General features: G+C 41.8%; 1 protein-coding gene across 1 annotated transcript in view; it reads right to left on the reverse strand.

Annotated features, from left to right (window-relative positions):
• The window catches only part of LOC139218566 (plasma membrane calcium-transporting ATPase 1-like), an 89,035-nt gene that overhangs the window by 10,433 nt on the left and 58,165 nt on the right, over positions 1-20,437 (reverse strand). Inside the window, exons 8-19 of the mRNA XM_070850188.1 lie at positions 17,649-17,831; positions 16,231-16,445; positions 15,779-16,021; positions 14,904-15,145; positions 14,539-14,776; positions 10,357-10,536; positions 9,329-9,416; positions 8,920-9,026; positions 5,556-5,747; positions 2,260-2,473; positions 1,827-2,038; positions 1,108-1,215 (exon numbers count right to left, since the gene is read on the reverse strand). Of these exons, the coding sequence (XP_070706289.1) occupies positions 1,108-1,215; positions 1,827-2,038; positions 2,260-2,473; positions 5,556-5,747; positions 8,920-9,026; positions 9,329-9,416; positions 10,357-10,536; positions 14,539-14,776; positions 14,904-15,145; positions 15,779-16,021; positions 16,231-16,445; positions 17,649-17,831 (2,222 nt within the window). The remainder of the gene's footprint in view (positions 1-1,107; positions 1,216-1,826; positions 2,039-2,259; positions 2,474-5,555; positions 5,748-8,919; positions 9,027-9,328; positions 9,417-10,356; positions 10,537-14,538; positions 14,777-14,903; positions 15,146-15,778; positions 16,022-16,230; positions 16,446-17,648; positions 17,832-20,437) is intronic.

Below are 20,437 nucleotides of genomic sequence, written 5' to 3' on the forward strand. Positions count from 1 at the left end.
TCATAGGTTTCATCGGAGTTATCTGAGGCTGAGCTTAGATATTTCTAAGAAAAAGCCTGTGCTACAAACTGGAGATGTGACATTTGAAAGACACGAGGGTTTGACACGCTGGGGTTTTCCAAAGATGGTTTAGCAAAAAAGGGATCCACAGCTGTATTATGGGAAATGTAGGATTCAGTGTTTTTGACCCATTCAGGGACGAAAAGTCAGGACATCACAGCCTCTTTTCTTCTTTTATGTGTTTCTCTGTATAAGTGTGATACTAAATAACAAGAGATCATCAAGAAGACGTTTTTTAAAGCACATTTGATAACTCAGTTTTTGATAAAAATTCATGAAAGCTCAAAAAAACAATTTTTTTTTGTACAATTCTCTATTAACAAGCAGCCGTTCCTTAGTGCTGCACTTTTGTTCATTTATTGTTATTACTCTTATCTTAGACAGCTGATGTAATGGTGTATTGACTTTACTGTATATTTATTGCCTGTATCGTTGAACTGGTTTGTCTTTGTTCAATTAAAAGAGAGGAGGGAGACACACCCAGCCTCCTGCTGCAGCTGCACATCAGCTTTTTATATTTCTGCCACCGTCTCTCTCTGTTAGAAATAAAAGGCGTTTTACGACTAAAATAAATCACCTCAGATCAGTCTGTTTCTGTCAGCATCTTTTTGTCTCTCTGTTCTCAGTCTCTGCCCTCCAACTGAACCCACTGGCTTCTTATGACTGAACTTTTTTTTCTCTAAAATGTATGCTTTCTAAGCCTGAGTGTGTGCGCACATGTTAACGGGATCATGCATGTGATGGTGTGTTTGTGTGTGTATCCACAGAGGGACTGACACGCTGGGTTTGTTTTCCCTCTGCGCTCGTAAACAGGAGTTGCGCGGCTTTCATGTGCTGAGCTCATTACCATGGCGATGGTTGTGATGGCAACGCTGCTGCAGCGCAAGTGTGACAGGCAACAGTTTGCTGCCACAAACCTCATGTAGCCACCTCTTCATCTTCTCCTCAGCGCACGTTGTTTATTCTCAGAACTTAGATTTTTCACACGTTCGGCTCTGATGCTGTTTGCTCATAACAAAACACCTGTGGTTCTGCTTCTGGTCTCACCTGCCCCCACAGCAGCTCTCCCACGCCGATGAACACACACCACAGCCACTGGTCGATGGTCAGAGCCGTGCAGGAGAACGGCTTCCCTCCGAACTGAACGATGACGATCTGAGGAGGACAAGGAACATGAGATATGTAAACTGGGTGAACTGCTTAAAAGATTAGTCTGGCAATACTTTACATTTTTCTTAATGTCAACAAACCCACTGAAAAGAACCAAATCATCAACAACCAGCTAGTAATGAGTACTGTCTGTGTGTTATATCATATTCCTCTGTGCCACAGAGCGCCATTAAAAACAAATCAATGAGTCATACTGTTGCACTGGGTTCCTTCAATACCAAGAACTCACACTGAAGTTTATTTGGACTTTGGCAGTGAAGCATTAGGCATGTTGTCACTATAATACGCTGCAAGAAGCCCCGACAGTTCCGTTTTTTGAAGTTCATTGTGGAAATAAGCCGCACTGTCCCTGACTTGAAGGCTCCTCATCGGCTGTGTGTCGGCAGCTGTTTGAGGTTTTTGCTGGGCTGGTTTAATGTCAGCATGCCTTTCAGGATCCAAGTGACCCCTTTCCTACCTCACTTCATGTTAATGATCTAATAGCAGAATCGCTACACTTAACACAAATGATAAAAGCGGCGTATAACAGAAAATGTGCGGAAATCACTCCATTGGATGATGATGATGTGTGATGATGACGCTGATGATGGAGTTACCTGCAGGGCGAAGGTCCCCAGTACGACGCTGCAGAAGATGGGGTTCCTGTAGACGCCCTCGAACACGTTCCTCTCTCCGTGGATCTTCCTGGCGTTGATTTCGTTGAAGAGCTGCATCATGACGAACACGTTGAACACGATGGTGTAGTGCTCCGTCGGCGGTGAGTGCAGGGGAACGTTACGGCCGCTGTCGATGTCGAAAAACGTCTCACCTGAGACACAAAATAGAAAAAACAACTTTAATATCCATGCATTTCCTTTGTAATGAATTTACATGCAGATTTTTCCAAATGGGACAATATTTCCAAACCAGATTAGAAACAGACTTAATATTTTTTTTGAGGTAACCACACAGGCAGATTCTGGTTGAATGGCTCATCTGGTTTCTACAGTTAAGCGTTTAATCCGTAATGTTGTCAGTTGTTTAACTCACCAGCGAAGAGCAGGGTGAAGATGATGACGAGCTGGTACACGGCGTGGCCCAAGATGTTCTTCATCATGGTCCTGGAGATGAGAGGCTTGTCGCGACCGTATGGTTTGCGCAGCAGCAGAGACTCGGTGGGCGGCTCGGTGGCCAGAGCGAGAGAAGCAAGAGTGTCCATGATGAGGTTGACCCAGAGCATCTGGACGGCCTTCAGAGGAGAGTCCTGCAGAGGGAGGAGAGGTCAGGAGTTTAATTTAAGGGAGCGAATAGAAATCTGAGTGAGCAAACACACACAGTAACACTCCTCCATCTTGTTCTCTCTGGTGTTTCGCTCCAGTTTCTCTCATTTTTCATTTTGTTTCTGCATGTTTAGGGTGCAGCAATACAAGAGAAAATTATCTTCTCTAATTAATCATTTTCAACGTGCACAAACGCATCAGTCAGCACTGTGTGAAGATTTGTGTCTCTGCATTGACTTTATATGAATCGCACCGCCCCTATAATTCACTACCTGTCCAGTCTGGGCACACACACTTTGAGAGTGTCACCTCATGATTATGTGATGTCTGTACCCCCATAGCCTGTCTGTGGTAGCCCTTGGTGGTGTCCACTTTTGGATGCAGGCCAAAACAGAGAGATTCAAATATATGTGCATATACTCATGTGTGTGTGAAACGTGAGTATATGTGTTAAAGCACAATGTTATATTTTGGCTGCTGGATCTTTCCACGAGCATCATTGGGGCACATGAATTCGTGGACATTGTTGAGGCCATAGGCAACCATAGGAGGAGATCTGCAGAGTACGACTGGTTTCAGTAAATTATCTCTAAAAAGATGTTGAACTGAGTTGAGCTGAGCTTCAGATACAACAGTAAAGGGCAGTGCTCTTAATGTAAATGCAGCATTATCTAGTATGAAGTATCAATGAACCTAACCTGATATTATAAAAGGGTCCTCCACCCATTTAACATCACACTGCTCTAACATTGTCTGACTCATGACAGTTAAGATAAAAATTGTTTTTTAATCACAAACGTTCCTCCTTGTTAAAACCTGCTACCTGCATTACCCAAAATGCAACTCAACTGCCCACAGTTCAGTTAGACATTCTGCTGTGTTATGCTAGTAGCTGCTAATGATAATGATGAGCTCACTTCTTTCTGACTCCAGTCCAATTTTTAATTTTTGCACTCATGTGACATCACTTGAGGCAATTTATCAGACATCACGCAGCTTCACCTGAAGCCACAAAGAGCTTTATACAACATTTTCAACATAAGCAGTGAAACCAACCCCAAACATAGATAACTAGGGGTACTGCTTTAACAATACAGAGATTTACAGCACATAGAATGTAGCTGTTATACTACCATCATTAAGCACCACAACCAAATACATCATAGTATGTTTCCTGCTAGGCAGATTCAAATGTATATAAATACAGGGAAAAGCATGAACACATATATCATAGGACCCCCTCCACTTCTGTAACCAAACCTACGCTGATACAACATTCCTCTGTATAAACAATAAAGACATAAATCAGTTTACCATCTTTTAATGATCTGTGCCAACATGTCAGCGGCCGACAGAAACCGAGCGATGGATCATCAGTGACTATAAACACGGCACAGAGACCACAGACCTGCTGAGTCCCTGGTATATTTCAGGATTATGATGGTGACGTGTTGCCATGGTTTCAGGCTGTATCTTAGCCTACTTTGTGCTCTCTGCTCTATAGACGAGTTAGTTATCTGTCCTGCCAGCTGTGAGCCTTTCAATTAATACACAGCCGCAAGTTACTTTTTTTTTTTTTTTATTGTGTCAGGAGTTCAGTTTCCTGATTAGAGACACATTATGAAACAAAAAAATGAGACACGGCTGCCTCGCCTCCTCGCAGTGCTGAGACGGTCACATCAAAATAAAAAAAATGACTCGCTTTTCCTGGTTTCAGTGGAGATTTGATCAAAAAGAAATTTACAGAGTTAGTAAGAGCGGATGCATCAAGCACAATGGTGAGGCTCAAAATGTAATAACTATCAAGACACAAACTTCAGTTCAGTTCAATCATTAAAATCCACAGTGAAGGTGGAAATACTGATTTAGTAACAGCTGAGCAGGATGCAGTGCAGCCACCACGTTGTGCCACTCAGTCGTTGGTCTCTTAATTTGTTGTTAAGTTCTCATTCAAACATGCACATCCTGAAAGAATCGCAATGGCAGGGACGTGAAACATTTAAATCTGATTCTATTAAAACCTAAAGTCTGTGGAGAAAAATGTGACTTCTTACACAGTATATCTCTCGTGTCAGGTCAGACTGAGCGTTAAAATGCAATTCCTAAAAATGCAAATCCTAAAGTTAAGTTCAGAGGCAGGAGGGTCAAATAATATAGAAAATATTATAAACTTTCTGTTGTCAATGAGTAATTCTCATCTCTACACGTTTTTTCAAGCAGTGATCAGCTGAGCAGATTAAGAGTACACAGCCGTGCTAGCAGCTCGCTGAGGTTCTACTTAGGCACAGCGATGCTTTGAGCTAAATGCTAACATTAGCATGATAACAATTGCTAATTAGCATTGGACACAAAGTCCAGCTAAGGTTGCTGGGAATGCCATCAATTTTACAGGTATTTGGACATGAAGCAAACTACTGGACAAACTGAAATTTTGACCTGAAGAAGAAAAGTCAGGCCGACTTCAGGGGGACATGACTATCTGTACTATAATGATATATGAAATATAATGACAATCTATCCAGGAGTCGTTGAGGCATCTCAGTCTGAAGCGGTGGACCGACCAACATCACCATCCACAGACTCCACCCGCTAGTACGGATAGAAATGAAGAGGTGCCGGTATTGAAATGTAATTTAAATTTCATTTTCCACGGATGTGCATGTGCATAAGATTAAAGAAAAGGTTTAAAAATAAATTATTTTCTGTGAAAATCAAATTGTAAACTGGATTTATATTTTTTTGTTTTAATTTATGTCCTGATTTTAATTCAGATCTAAAAAAAAAAGGAAATTTCCTTTTCATTTATCTATTTATTTCATTTTTTTCATGATGGACAGAGTTAAATGTGAAAATAAAACCGAGTTATGAATCATGTCCACTCAAAAGGACAATAACATTTGAATTTGATTAAATGATTTCACGATGATTTCACTTTAATACTGGCAGCCCTGGACTTCCATAAAAACACCAAAGACACCGGCAGTGAGAGCGTCTAAGCAGCTGCGATGACAACGCAAGCAGTAATCCCACATCAACTTCAGAGCCAGTGTGAAGCCTCCAGCTTACCTGTGTGATGCAGGCGCCAGTGAACGCTACGATCACAGCCACCACGTTGACGGTCAGCTGGAACTGCAGGAACTTGGAGATGCTGTCGTAGACGTTCCTTCCCCACATCACGGCCTTGACGATGCTGGTGAAGTTGTCGTCAGTCAGGATGATGTCAGACGCCTCCTTTGCCACGTCTGTACCGGCGATTCCCTGACAAGAAGCAGAGGGGGACAATCAGATCCTGTTTTATGGTTTCAGACACAAACTCAGAGTAAGCAGTCAGCAGCTGGGGCCGAGTTTATAAAAGGGATAAGAGAGATTAAAACAAGGTGCCTGACAGTTTGAATCCCCCAAACAGCTACCATCTAAGTGCTCTTTAACAACCCAAACTGGTTGTACTGAGAGTGTGAAGAATGAGGTTTGTCTGAAGGTTTAAAAAAGGACCATCCACATGGAATTAAACCTCTTTTTTTAGATAAAATCAACACAATGAAAAAAAAAAAAAAAAACTTACTTTGTCTTATTGTCAACAAATCTCATGTCCAGACCCAAAGCAATAATGAACTGTATTGTCTGTGTATCCAAAGCTTGATATATCATATTCCTCTGTGACAAAGAGCTCCACTGTATTCTAAAACTTGAGTATCTTTGCAAAAATAATAAAAAAAATTACAGTGCTCATTCAAAGATTTAAGTCTTAAGTAGGAACCAGTGAGTGTCATATACAGGGTAGGAAAATGTTGACAGAAAACACAATGGTGCTTCTGTTTTTTTGTTTTTTTTCATGGATTTAATGACAATAGGAAAAATCCAGTAATAATACCAGACTGATCCTCTGAGGACTGATGACATTGTAGATTTTATTTTAGAATAAATCTACACTAATCTAAATGAAAGACTGAATGTATGAGCTACAGCATCTTTAACTAACAAATATCACTGGATGTTAAACAGCTCAAATTTCAAACAGCATCTGCTGGTCAAAAGCTCAAACACTGAGTGTGAAAGAAAGAACAACTGTGGTATTTGAAGTATTATCTGATCCATTAATCAAATACATGTTTTTCCTCTTCTGCAGGAAACTGAATAAATCAGACATGAACACAATTGTCATTGACCTTATCTGTGCTGCAGATTTTGTCCTTTCAGTTATTTGTCCTTTCATGGCCAAAACCTTCATTGGTTTTGAACAGGGGTCTGAAACTACCTTCTTAGGGACCTGATCTGGTCGGCAAGAGATTACATGAGACCCCTCATGAGTTTTTCCATTTTTACTTTTCCACAGTTTGAGTAATCATATAATTTTCTGAAAGCTGCAACGTCAGAACATAAAATTGGTTTTTTACTTCACATTCAAAATGTACTGAAACTTAGTGGTTCCAACCAGCAAGATGAATCTGATGGGTTGTGAGATGATTGATACGGTCCGACTTGAACACCTCAGCTGTGACATCAAATTGTCTCTTTGTAAACTGAAAGAAAGGCCCAGCTGGAGCAGAGTTTCATGAGAGGTGGACAACTGATTGCTTTTGTGGAGTTTAATGTGACTGCTTCCTGTCTCATCTGCCGGAGAGAGCTGCTGTTCTCAGCACAGCCTCAGCAGCATTATTCTCCTGTACCTGCAAAGCACTGTGACGGGTACAAGGGAGAGGAGAGGGAGAGACCAGCTGCTCATCTTCAGACTGGACAAAGCTGAAATGAACTGTTGAAAAAAAACACATACTGGAGTTTCTTTTTTACCCAGTGTTCTTAGAGGGAACAAAGTGCCCAGCGGCCCCGTGATGATTTGGGTTGGACACCCCTGGGTAAAAGGATAATGCAGCTAAAGTCTATAAAGCTTTAAGTGAGAATATTTTTACCCCAATCAACTGACGCAGTGGTAAAAATAAATCAGGAGAACCAGTCTCATGTTAACAGTAACCACGAAGAAGCTGTGATGTGAGGCGCTGCGTCTCTCTGCAGAGTCAGACTCTCCCAGACAGACGGAGGTGGATCGCTCTCTGTTTTCCAGTTGAACAGGTGATAATTGAACGGGTACACTTGGGTGCAAACTGAAAATATTCCAAATGGGGCACATAAGGGCCGGAAGGTCACTGGTTTAACAACCCAGACTGGCTCTGTGATGTGTTTAGGAACAGTAATACTGTCAGAGTGCTGTTCGACAGCACAACAGCCGCTCAGCAGCTTGCTGAGGCCTCTGGTGTTCAGATGACTTTCTGTGTGTAAATAAAGGTCACAACAACACACAGCTGATATTACTGAACTCATCCACAGGCCCCGCACCGTGTTTGTAACTGATCCACGTTGGCTATAAGATCAGCTGGCCATTTGGACAGCGTAACTCTTTGTGCTCTGATGTCAGCTGGGAGAAACAACGAGCTGTGAGTCTTTTCTGAACTAACGAACAAATAATCAGCTGCAGTGGAGTCAGTCACCCTGACAGTGAGCAGAGCTGCCTGAGGTTTCAGTCTCTTTGTATATATCAGCAGTGTTTCTCAGGTTATCCCAGTGCTGCTGTTCGTTCACAACCTCCTTTACTGAAAATAATATTTACATTTTTTGCCGACCACAAGTATCATTTTAGAGGATCACATTTTTCTTTGATTTCCAGGGAGCCACGGGTTCCTTATTTATTTCCATGTCGTAAAAAAATCTACTGGCAGACTTTTGAAACTTGCTTGAGTTGTCTACTCCATCATGGCGAACTAAATCTCTCAGATTAATTTGCAGTTTAAGTAGATTATAAACACTGATGAGGTAACTTTTAGAGACATAAATGCAAACATGACGCTCACTGTGAAAGACAACTCCAACAAGTTTTATGAGTCTGATTTGATTTTCTTACTGTATAAAAATAAATGGAAACTGAAATGGAAGAAAGAAAAAACATCCGAAAGTCTAAAACACACCAGCAAAATTGTTATAAATTACATTAAGTGTACGCAGAAAACTCTGAGATCAGGGATCAGGATGTTTGCTAATTAATAGTAAACTGTCTGTGACCAGGATGGAAAACTGATGTTATCTATGGTATATAAGACGCATTGACCACAACTAGAAGAGACAGGACCAGTCTCCCTGTTGTCCCTCTGTGTGTGTGTTGGTCTTTGGAGAATAAGCACAGTCACATGGAGGAAGAGTGGAACCCCACTGTGCTGATGAGCCGACGGATCCAAGCTCAACTGTTATTGATTTATTATTCCATTTCACAGCCATCTTAATGAATCCATGGCATTAAACTCAACAGTTATTGTGGATGGGGTTTAGAGAAAAAACCTATTTCATGGCTGCATTAGAAATGTAATTAACTCAAAGGTTTTTTTTTCACTTTTGGTAATGATGCAGAGCAAACTGGAGTGAAGAAAAATGAAGAAGTGGTTACCATGGCGAAGCCAACATCAGCTTTCTTGAGGGCGGGGCCGTCGTTGGTACCGTCTCCTGTCACTGCCACCACCTGTCGGGTTTCACCCACCGTGCTGTCAATGATGCCTGATTAACAGGGTGGAACAAAAAAAAAACAAAAGAAACAATTCGCCATTTCAATGAGTGCATAAACATTTCAGAAAAGACATGAAGAACAAGTGAATTCTCTCCTTCCCCCTCCCTGTCAGTGCTCTAAAAATGCAAACATGGAACCACCCTTCACTGTAAATCAATGAGCGTTCAATCAATATGAAATTAAACTTAAAACTACACTCATCTCACCATGGGACAAATAAACATGCATGCAGCAGTAAACAGTATGAGGTATACATCATGTAATACTGAATCCCTGTTGGACATGAACCCACCCTTGACCAGAGTGTGTTTGTCTGTTGGTGAGGAACGAGCCAGAACACGCAGTTTGGGCCAAACTTTGTCCAGACGCTCTTGTTCAACCTTGAAAGGTAGAAAATAAATACATAAATTACGATCTGTAATCCTGCGTAATAAAAGCATGAAACGTTCATATCCTGTCACCCACATCTTTCTATCTATCCATTCAGCATTGAAGTTTTATTTTCTACCATAATGGAGAAACATCTACTTTTAGACAAAAAACAATCATTTATTTACAGCAGAGGGAAAATGTTCAAAACTGATGACTCTCAGCAACCTGCTGCTAATTAAACCAGGATAAAATACCAGAGAATACAAGACACTAATCTGACCGATAAATCAGCCCTTATTAGGTTACTGCAGACACTGTGTATTGGTATTGGGGTGTATATTGGCCACCAGAAAATGTCACAGTACAGATATGAAAACTACACAGACAGTCCATCAGAATAAAATAAATCTAAAGGATCTGTATCATTATTCTGTCTGTTATCTTATTTTGTTATCTGACTTTTTAAACTCCAAAATACCAATCACCATCTGTATCGACTATAAATATCCAGTATCAGTTGGGCTTCAAGCAAATGCAGCATAAAACCACAGGAGATGTCGCTTGTAAGAGATCTTTCCTTTAGGTCCTCCATCATCTACCATTGTAACTAACTGCTTCAATGGCACACGTTCATAAGAAGTAACAAGAACCTGCTGAGGAAGGTGTATATTTTAAGATCTATCTAAACGGTGCAACTTGGTTTTTAAGTCAATAGTTTAACTTCCACACTACAATCAAACTAACTCACACACTCTAATGTGATGTTGTGTCTGCTAGATGTGAAAGTATGCAGTTTTTCACCAACTCTTCCTTTTAGGAAAAAGGATCTAATAAGCCAAAATGAAATTGCTGTGAATTTTGGAGTCCTCCTGTGATCAAAACTTCAGTCAGCTTTAGATCAAATTTGAATGACATACTTGTGGTAAAACATGTCTGTGCTCATCTCACCTCTCCCTTGTCATTTCTGATCTGCTGGTTGAACTCCTTGCCCTCCATAGTCAGGAAGTCCTCCCCGGGCAGCAGGATGCCACATTTGGTTGCGATGGCGCGGGCGGTGTTAATGTTGTCTCCAGTAACCATACGTACAGTGATGCCTGCACGCTGGCACTTAGCAATGGCCTCTGGTACCTAGGAGAGTGTCAGAAAAAAAGAAACGCTGAAGTTTCCAGAACACGAAACCTGGAAGATGAGTCCAGGCGGTCAGAGAAACTTGTCGGCTCCTTTTTCTGTTGCCTCCATTGGTTTAAAGATGATTTTGAAGGAAGCTCACTCATCTTCAGCTTCAGTTGGGCTTGTTTTGTTGAAGTGATGCATGATAAAATCACATCTCTAGACACCAACATGTGGGACTCATGGACTCCTCCAGCTACAGCAGCAGTAGATTCTCCCTGAGATCCCACCCTCACTCTTCTCAGGTTATACAGTGAATAAACAGAAATACAAACAGACCTCTGTGAGGCGTCCATGGTGACATAATGGTCAGTTGACAATCGCCGGCTCTACGGGTGGCTCAACTGGCATTTGACAGCGACCACCTAGGGTTCTGTGTTTGCTTACAAATACATACATCATATCTTTGATTCATGCAGAGAGGAGCCTGGACCAGACTAAAGGAGTCACGGGGTCGCACTTTCAGTTTCTCTACATGTGGAAGTGTTGTTCATGGGGCTGCGGTGAGAGAGACATACTCTGTGTACAAAGAGACTGGAGGGTGGTGTCTTTTTAAAATCACCTTTCCAAAAGCAAAAACACAAAAACGTTTTTAGACATGAGGTGCCACCGTAAGCCTGTATGTCAAACTAGTATTTCAGATTCCTTGTACCGCGCCCTTGTTTTCAAAATGAGCCACTCACAGAAGCTTTATTGACTAGTTGACCTGTGTTGATGCTGGAGATTGACCAGTGCTGTATTCTCACATCTTGATGAGTGTCAAGATGGCACCAGTGTGTTTTGCCTATGGCCATACAAGGTCTCTCTTCTTTGGTAGAGCAATTAGTCCCATATACAGTTACAGTATTTGTACAGTTGCAGACTACAGCTACATGCAGTTGCACCTGAAATTATTCAACCTCCATTGCAAATTTGGTGTATTGGCAAAATTTACAATCTTTCACCTGTGTTCAATGAGCAACTCAGACAAGAACAATTTGAATAGCCCAACACAATTAATTTTACAGGTGGTTTCTCCAAATTCAGCACAAAATGCCACTTCTAATAACTACTGCAGTCTGAAAAGTATTCAACCCCCTGAATAGAATCCCTCATAAGAGCACTTTGCAAATCAGATGTTGTGTCTCAAGCACACTTGATGCAACTAGTCAAGAGCCTCATTAGTTGCATCAGGTGTGTTTGAGATAGAACACATCAAATACCTGGACTGGCTCAGAGTTTGTTCACAGTGGTGTTTGGATGCAAGTTAGAAATATGGGTAAGTCAAGAGAACTGTCCAAAAAGTTAAGAGAGGACATCATTGCCTCACACAAACAAGAAAAAGGATACAAAAAGAGCAAAGGCACCAAATGTTCCTTGAGATACTGTTGGAAGCAAAGTTCACAAGTCCAAAGCTAAAGGAACACTGGCTACACTACCTGGACGAGGCACAAAGAGGAAACTATCAACGGCTGCCACCAGATTTCTGAGGAGGCAGGTGGCCAAAAACCTCTGAGTCAGTGCAAAGGACCTCCAGCAAGACTTGATGGCAGCAGGTACTGAGGTTTCAGTTTCTACAGTAAGGCACAGACTAAACGCTGAAGGCCTCAATGCCTGAAATCCAAGACGTTCACCACTACTGACCCCAAAGAACACGACAAGTTGGCTCCAATATGCTCAAAACAATATAAATAAGCCATAGAAGTTTCTTTGGAGCGATCAAACAAAAGTGGAACTTTTCAGGTCTATGGATCAGCGTCTGGAGGAGGAAGAATGAGGTATACGCTGAAAGAACACCCTGCCTACAGTGAAGCATGGCTGTGGCTCAGTGACGCTCTGGGGCTGCTTTGCTTCTTCTGGCACTAAAAACCTGCAGCGTTTGGAGGGCAAGATGGATTCAATCAAGTATCAGGAGAAAATTGTGCCATCTGTGAGGAAGCTGAAGCTTGTTTGTCATTGGACCTTCCAACAGGACAATGATCCCAAACATACCCCAAAGTCCAACGAGACTTGGCTTCAGCAAAGGCCTGGGAGATACCATCACAGTCTCCTGACTTGAATCCCATAGAAAATCTCTGGTGGGATTTGAAGAAGGCGGTTGCAGCGAGCAAACCCAAGAATATCAGAGAGCTGGAGGCTGTTCCTCATGAGGAACGGGCTCAGATTCCTCAGGAACGCTGTCAGAACCTGGTGTCTGGCTGTGCATCAGTGCAGCAGGTCATAACAGCAAAAGGGTGCTCTACTAAGTACTAAAGATGCTTGTCAAAAATGGGTTGAATAATTTTGAGACATAGCAGTAGTCATTAAAATTTGTGTTGAATTAGCAGAAACCTGTAATATTAGTTGTGTTGAGCTATGTCAATTGCTCCTGTTTGAGCTGTTCATTGAATATAGCTGAAGTTTGTAATTTTAGCCAAAACACCTCATTTGCAATGGAGGTTGAATAATTTTGAGTGTAACTGTACATGTTCATGTTTTAGAATAAGAACACTGGGAATTGTTTCATGGCTAAAAGCTGAAATATTCTGAAGAGTTTTGTGTCCATCACATCGCAGCTCGTATAGAGATAAACGCTGAGCTGCTGACTGACTCCTGCTGCTCTCCAGTTATTTCCATCCTGCCTGTGATCTTTGTGCTCTGACATTAAAGCAGCAGGCAGCAGCAGTGATGCTTTCTGGGCTTCATTACAGGCTTCATTTAACACTTCAGAGCATCCAGGCTCTGCACACCTGGTCAGGACTCACTTCAGTCTTTATGTTAGGAAAATACTGCTCATTTATTTCAACCCTGTCATGGACTATTGACTAATTTCCCCCTTACATTTTTCCATATAGCACAAATACGATAATATAATTATGAGTAGTTCAATTACACCCTTAATGTGGGAGATCTGAGCAGATCTATTATGTTCTTTCAGGAATAAACTGTCTTTGAACTCAAAAAATGACTGTGAAAAAGTTTAAGACCACAAACCAGAACAGAAATCTTGATGTAGTCAGGGACTCAGACTGAAGTTTTAACTCCCAAATTAACATAAGTAATGCAAAATCAGCCCACCGTCGCCTTAAGAATATATAAAGGTCCTGTCTGTTTGCCACAGCCTTTGATTAAATTAAAACTTAGTACTGTTAATTCATATGTTGCATTGCACTGTAGCTGCATTATTTCTATTTTACTATTTGAGATTATGCCTGTTTTATTTTGTCTTACCAGTACTAACACGCGTTTTCCTTTCCTTGTATTTTTTCTCTCTCTTTTCTTAATGCATTCATGTTTTATATAAAGCACTTTGACTTGCCTTACCTCCAAATGCACATTCCGAACTGGGTCATAACAGGTTGAATGGTGCTTTACAAATGAACTGGCCTTTCTTTGCCTTCGTTCTTTCCTCATTTCTCTCACTTGCATATTTTTCTCAAGTCTTAGTTCCTCCCTTTGCCTCACTCCCCATTCACTGAACCATTATCTCAGGCAACCTTGGTTTTCCAATGGCAGCGGCACAGCTGGATCAGCTGTCAGTGTGCAAGTGTTGACAATTCTGAGGCATCTTTTAAAGAAATTCGTCAGGGAAAGGGGAAATTATGAAAATACATCTTGCAATTCAATCACACATGTGATACCAATAGAATATTAAAATGGGTTTCTGGTTGTATAAAAAATAGGTTTAGGTTTTGAGGGGCACTCTTATGGTGAAGAGACTCAGCTATCAATAAGCGGCTGATAATCAGTCCTACTAATAAAGGTATTTATTAAGAAATCTAATCTTACTCAAATTAAGACAAGTCTGACTGCTGGAAACTCTATCAAGAATGAATTGATGATAAAATATAATATGATACGATACACCAACATCTAACAAATTTGTGATGATCATCAACACCCCTTCATTCCAGACATGAACAACTGCCAGCATCGGGAGTTAATTAAAGGAATTATGTTCAGGAGGATATCTGTACGAGCAGGGTTAAAGTTGCTTTGTACCTCAGGTCTGACGGGGTCCTCGATGCCGACCACGACGATGCAGGTGAGCTCGTTCAAGATGTCGTTCTCATTGTCCCAGTCCGGCTCACCGGCCTCGGCAGGAAAGTCCTTGTAAGCCACACAGATGGTCCTCAGCCCATCGCACGCCATCGGCTCGATCACCTTACGCACCATCTCGTCACGGTCCTTCGGCTTGAAGACACGAGGCTGTCCTTGGGCGTCCAAGATACGAGAACATCTGGGAGAGGAGACAGAGGGGGTAGATCATTAGATAGGCCAAGAAATGCCGTCCATTACTGCAGCCATCCATTCGTCACTCCAACCATCCATCTCCATGTTTCTATTTATTTGATCTCTTTTCTTACTTTCTCAGGATGATCTCTGACGCTCCCTTGCTGTACATGCGGAAGCCTCCGTCAGCGTTCTTCAGCACCGTGCTCATGGACTTGCGGGAGGAATTGAAGGTGTAAACCTTGTAGAGTTTCTCTTCGGGAATCTCGTCTCTGATTGGCTGGTAGTCCCTCTTCAGCTCCAGCACGAGGCCCAGCAGAGCGCACTCTGTCTTGTTGCCCACATGGCGGGGCAGGCCGCCTTCTTTCTCTGGAGACTGACAAGTGACAAAAGGTTTGGATGTGTTGCGATATTAGTGTTTAAAATCTGTTTTGTGTCATCACGGGCAATGATGAACATCAAGACTACATGTAAGCACTGTAAGTATTACTTCAGAAAACCAGAGTTGGGGTTTGACAGCTGGCTTGATTTTGGATCCTTTTCCAATTACTTAAAATACCCCAATTCTTTAAGCTCAGCTAACCAATCTCTCCTATTTGGGTAGGGTAGCAGGCTTCTCATTTTTTAGACCACTGCTTTTCCTGGTTAAATAAATGTTATATGCAGTAGATTATATCAGCTGAGATATTTTGCATTAATTGACTGCTCACTAAACATCTTCCCCTTAGCACTAAATCCTAAGCCTTATGTAACTGTCTTCTGGATCTGGCCCCAGAGCAGGTTGTTTGAGAACTCTGAGTTAAGATTTAAGTTTCAGGGAATTAATACAATGTCCTAACAATTGACTGTGAGAATGTGAGCCCGCTCTACTTGTGTCTTTGTGATGACCAGGTTTTAACTTTGAAAATGTGGAAATGTTTTTGATGAAAAAAAAAAACCTGTTTTAGACTGGGACTAAGGTTGTATTTGGATTTGTGGTTGAATGTAGCTGTGTGCATGAAGGTCTCACCAGGATCTTGGTGGTGTATGCCGAGTTGATGGAGATGCTGTTGACCATCGTTTCCAGAGTCTCTGGTTTGATGACATCGGGTTCGGGGACGGTTTTGTAGTGCGTGTCGCCGATGTACACCTGCACCACAGTCATGCGGTTCATGGTCAGTGTGCCCGTCTTGTCCGAGCAGATGGCCGTGGCGTTGCCCATGGTCTCACAGGCATCCAGGTGACGCACCAGGTTGTTGTCTTTCATCATTTTCTAAAATATGGAGAAAAAGGTAAGAGGCTGAGGTTTTGAAATTTCGAAAACTACATGACCTTTAAAGTTAATGAAATGTCTGACAAGTGTAGAGTAAGTGGAGGTAAGTGTAGTCAAATCCTCAACAAACTTGACATGATTCTGTAAGGAATTTAAAATCCGTTAATCTTACATGTCCTATGAGCCCCTTTGCTCTTCATCCTACTTACCTTGACAGAGTAAGCCAGAGAGATGGTGACGGCGAGTGGCAGCCCCTCAGGAACAGCCACTACCAGCACCGTCACGCCAATGATGAAGAACTTGACAAAGTACTGGATGTAGATGGGGGTGCATTCGGCCACCCAGGACCGGCCCTGGACCCCGAAGGTGTCGATCACAAAGTAGAGGATGAGGATGATGACGGTCACAGCCGACATGATCAGACCTGGTTAGAATGAGCAGAAGGAGTTTAAATGGAAGCACACCTCCTATTCAAGTCAAGCCAGTTTTCTATGTAGAGATACCTGATTTCAACATATTTTTACAGAGCAAAAAATAAATGACATACTGTAGGTATTCCATTACAGCAATTTGCTCATGATTTTTGTCAAAGTTGTTGTTGTTGTTGTGGTAAACACTTTTAAAAGTCTGAGGTGAAAGACAAAAAATCCACTGCTTGAATTTTTCTGCTTCATGTCTCCTGTCAGTCCCCTCCTGTTTTGGCCCAAATTCTATTTCTGTCCAGTAATGAGGGGCAGTTTATTTCTGAAGCTGGTCTGTGGCTGGTGCCCCCCCGCCTCACTCTGTCCTGAAAGCCCCTCAGTGTATTAAGGTCAATTGAAATGACAGAAAATACCTTCAATTCTGGGATGAATCATGTTCCTAATAAAACATCTTTCCAATAAAACTGAGTGCAGTATGACCCTCAGCCTCTCAGTCCCCTCACTGCCTGATCACTTTATGTGCTATTAAAGGAACAGTCCCACATTTCTGGAAATCCTCTTCATCCTCATCTTCCCCAGAGTTAGACGAGAATGTGGGTATTGGTTTCATCTGTGTGTGTCCAATAATGCAACAAGTTAAGGACTTATTGGCCTAACTTCGCAAAAAAGACTTGAAACGGGGGGAAAACTGCTTGCCTAGAGAAAAAGAGGCAGAAGCTGTTCATTTAGAAAAAAAACAGTCTTCAGTTTAAAAGTTGATTATTGAGTGCATGACCAACGACTTTGCAAAAGTCATCCGCATGTTAGCATGCTGACATTAGCATGTAGATCAAAGCGCTGTGCCAAATTACAGCCAATAGAGCTGCTAGTGTGGCTGCATACTCTCAGGATTTAAGGGGGTACTCAGTCTTTAAAGACCCATCGATATAACTGTGTTTGACTCCCCTTAATTACAATATGACTACAGGGTTGCTTTAGCATTGTCTATTAGCCATTTACTTTTGTAGCTCTAAATAAAATGACCCTACTGGACTTTTGATGGTGCTAAGATAGCAGTCTCCCCTGCTTCCAGTCTTTGTGCTAAGCTAGGCTAAATGACCTAATTTTGTACTGGACACACAGAGATTAAACTGATATGGTGTGTATGTGTGTGTGTGTGTGTGTGTGTGTGTGTGTGTGTGTGTGTGTGTGTGTGCACTCCTCACCAGCCTTCCCAATCTGTACTGCCAGTCTGGTCAGTTTGCCCTGCAGCACCGACTTCTCCTTCTTGGTCACGTTGACCTTCTTCACTGGTTTGACCTCCTCTTTCTCCTCCTTCTCCTCCGACTCGGCGGCCTCCTCGCTCTTCAGTGGCTGGATCTCCAGGGCGATGCCGTCCTGAGTTTTGGCTGGGGAGGAGGGTGATAAGGTGGTGGTTGGGGGGGTAAAAGGAGGAGGACGACGCAGGTTTTAACGGGTCAACAGATGAGGGAGGGAAAGGGGGACGGGGGTGGAGAGTAAGGAGAGGTGAGGAGGAGGAGATTTAGGGGAGGTCGGGGTTTGTGATGAGGAAGAGGCGTAGATGAAGGGTGATGAAGAGTGAAAAAAGGGAGATATAGGACAGAGTGATGGATGGAATAGAGGAAACAGATTGTGAAGAAGTCAGATGGTTGAGTTTTTAAGATGGAAGAGAGCATGGTTGGGATCGCGAGAAGAAGTGAGGGATGGCAGGTTGGGTGAATGAGTTAAATCAATAAATAATAAATTATAAAACAAATCAAAAAGAAGGAGGGAGCAGGGTTCAGGAGTGGTTTAGGGATGATGGGTAGAGAAGCAGAGAAAACGTTAAAGATTCAGTGGAGGGAAAGCTTAAAAGGACCAGACGAGTTTTTTCAGAGATCAGAAAAGACCTCTGACTGTTTATCATTAACATGGTGACCCTTTGGCTGAATGCAGAGAGTAGCATTTCATCAATTTATGATCACAGAACATTCATGAAAAGGTCCAGGTAGCTTTCAGACGAGTTGGGAGCAGCAGTTCATAATGAAGAGCAGCAGACAGAACAGAGAACAGCAGATATAACAGAGAGGATTTAACCGGGGGCTGTCAATCACGCACACACTGTTTGTTTCACATCCGAGCTCAGAGTTTGGAACCAGGCTGAGTTCTGAAGTCTGACATGGCGTCTGGTTTCACGTCCTGCTCGGCAGCTCTGCTCCTCATTTGCATAAGCAAACTGTGTATTTGCATTTCACCTCATCAGCTGGGATCCTGTTTAGACTGCAGCACTTTTTGATCTGTTTGATCTGTTTGAGCTTACACTGAACTCAGACGCACTCCCTCCATCCACTTCTGTTTGTCATATTTCCATAACAAAGACATGGGAGCGGGTGATGAATGGACACACAACAGATCTACACTAATCCGACACACTGAGTTTTGTGCCGTTTGTCCCCATGAACAACTGAAGTGACAACACTGATTGAAACTGGGGTGATTTTATCCCAGCCAATTACTTGTTAGGTTAATAACATTAAATACGGGAACCGCTCTGATTGGAATGTTAAATTAATACACAAATACTCAAACGCCGTCCACCCGCTAACTGCCTTATGTGTCAGATGTTAAACCATATTGGAGAGTCATTACTGGTAACAATGCCAACATCACTTCTGGAACCAACAATAGCAACAGATCATGGACATAAAGCAGGTTTAGATTCCTGGATGGAGAAACTTCTGGTGTTCGCTGCAAAACTCGGTTTATTCAAAAGCTGACAAAAGAATTTGGATGAAATTTAAATAGAAAGGGCAAATGTCTGTTGGAGGACCTGCTCCTATTGTCCTATTTATATCATCTACTGAGGAGTCAAGTAATGAAGCCTGTTGGGTCAGAAATGTACTGCATTGTTAAGGTTGTGCTGGAGAAACTTTCACTGGAAGCAGCCAAAAGTAAAATAGTAAAAGTTAAAAAAGTAGTAAGTAATTTGAAAGAGCTTCAAGGATTTAGGTCATTCAGGGATTTAGCTTGTTGTGATAAGATAGATAGATAGATAGATAGATAGATAGATAGATAGATAGATAGATAGATAGATAGATAGATAGATAGATAGATAGATAGATAGATAGATAGATAGATAGATAGATAGATAGATAGATAGATAGATAGATAGATAGAGATTTTTTGATGATGCCTTTTTAAATGTCCCTGTGTCCGTGAGCCTTTATGTCTCATGTAAGTCACTGAATTACATGGTTGCAGTACTATATAAATAGACCAGCCTTGCCTCACCAGCGCAATTTAAATGCCAGCACAATTCAACACAACTCTTCTGCCATTAAGTCTACTTTATAATGCATATAATGTTCAGTTTCTTCTGCCATGGAGGTGTTGATTAAAGGATATGTTTGAGCACGGAGGTCAGCAGTCCAGTACAACACCATCACTAACTATGGCCTCAATGCTGAAACATACAATTTAATTAACACCTCGATACATTACAGGCATCATAAAGGTACACTTTATTGCAGAGCAGCTGAAGTGCATTGCATTAGATTGCGTACCTAAGTGGCCACTGAGTGCATGTCATTATTAATGAGATTGATGTAATAAAGCTAATGCATTGTAAACTGACTTAGCATGTAAGACATAACTCCCAGTTATCTGTGTATGATAATCATTCCAGTGTTTTCAACGTAGAAGTAATTTTGCGTAATTTTTGAGTGTTCATCTGCTGATTTCCGACAGCGGGACTTGAAGCTCAGCAGCGAGAAATTCTTCTTTTTACTCTTGGGTGGCATTTTTAAGGCTTACCAACAAACGCAGCAGAGCGTGCCGCTTTATGGAAATATGGGGGCATTGATTATGCTAATAACTAAATCTCTCAAACACACAACTCCTCACGAACAGGTGGTGTCCATCAATTTAAAATGACGGATGTTTTTACACTCACTCAAACACTTGTATAAGCAACCTGATGGAAAAATGCAAGATAAGAACACTAAAATGCTCTTGC

The sequence above is a fragment of the Pempheris klunzingeri genome, chromosome 2, assembly GCF_042242105.1.
Source record: "Pempheris klunzingeri isolate RE-2024b chromosome 2, fPemKlu1.hap1, whole genome shotgun sequence".
Classification (NCBI taxonomy): Eukaryota; Metazoa; Chordata; class Actinopteri; order Acropomatiformes; family Pempheridae; genus Pempheris; species Pempheris klunzingeri.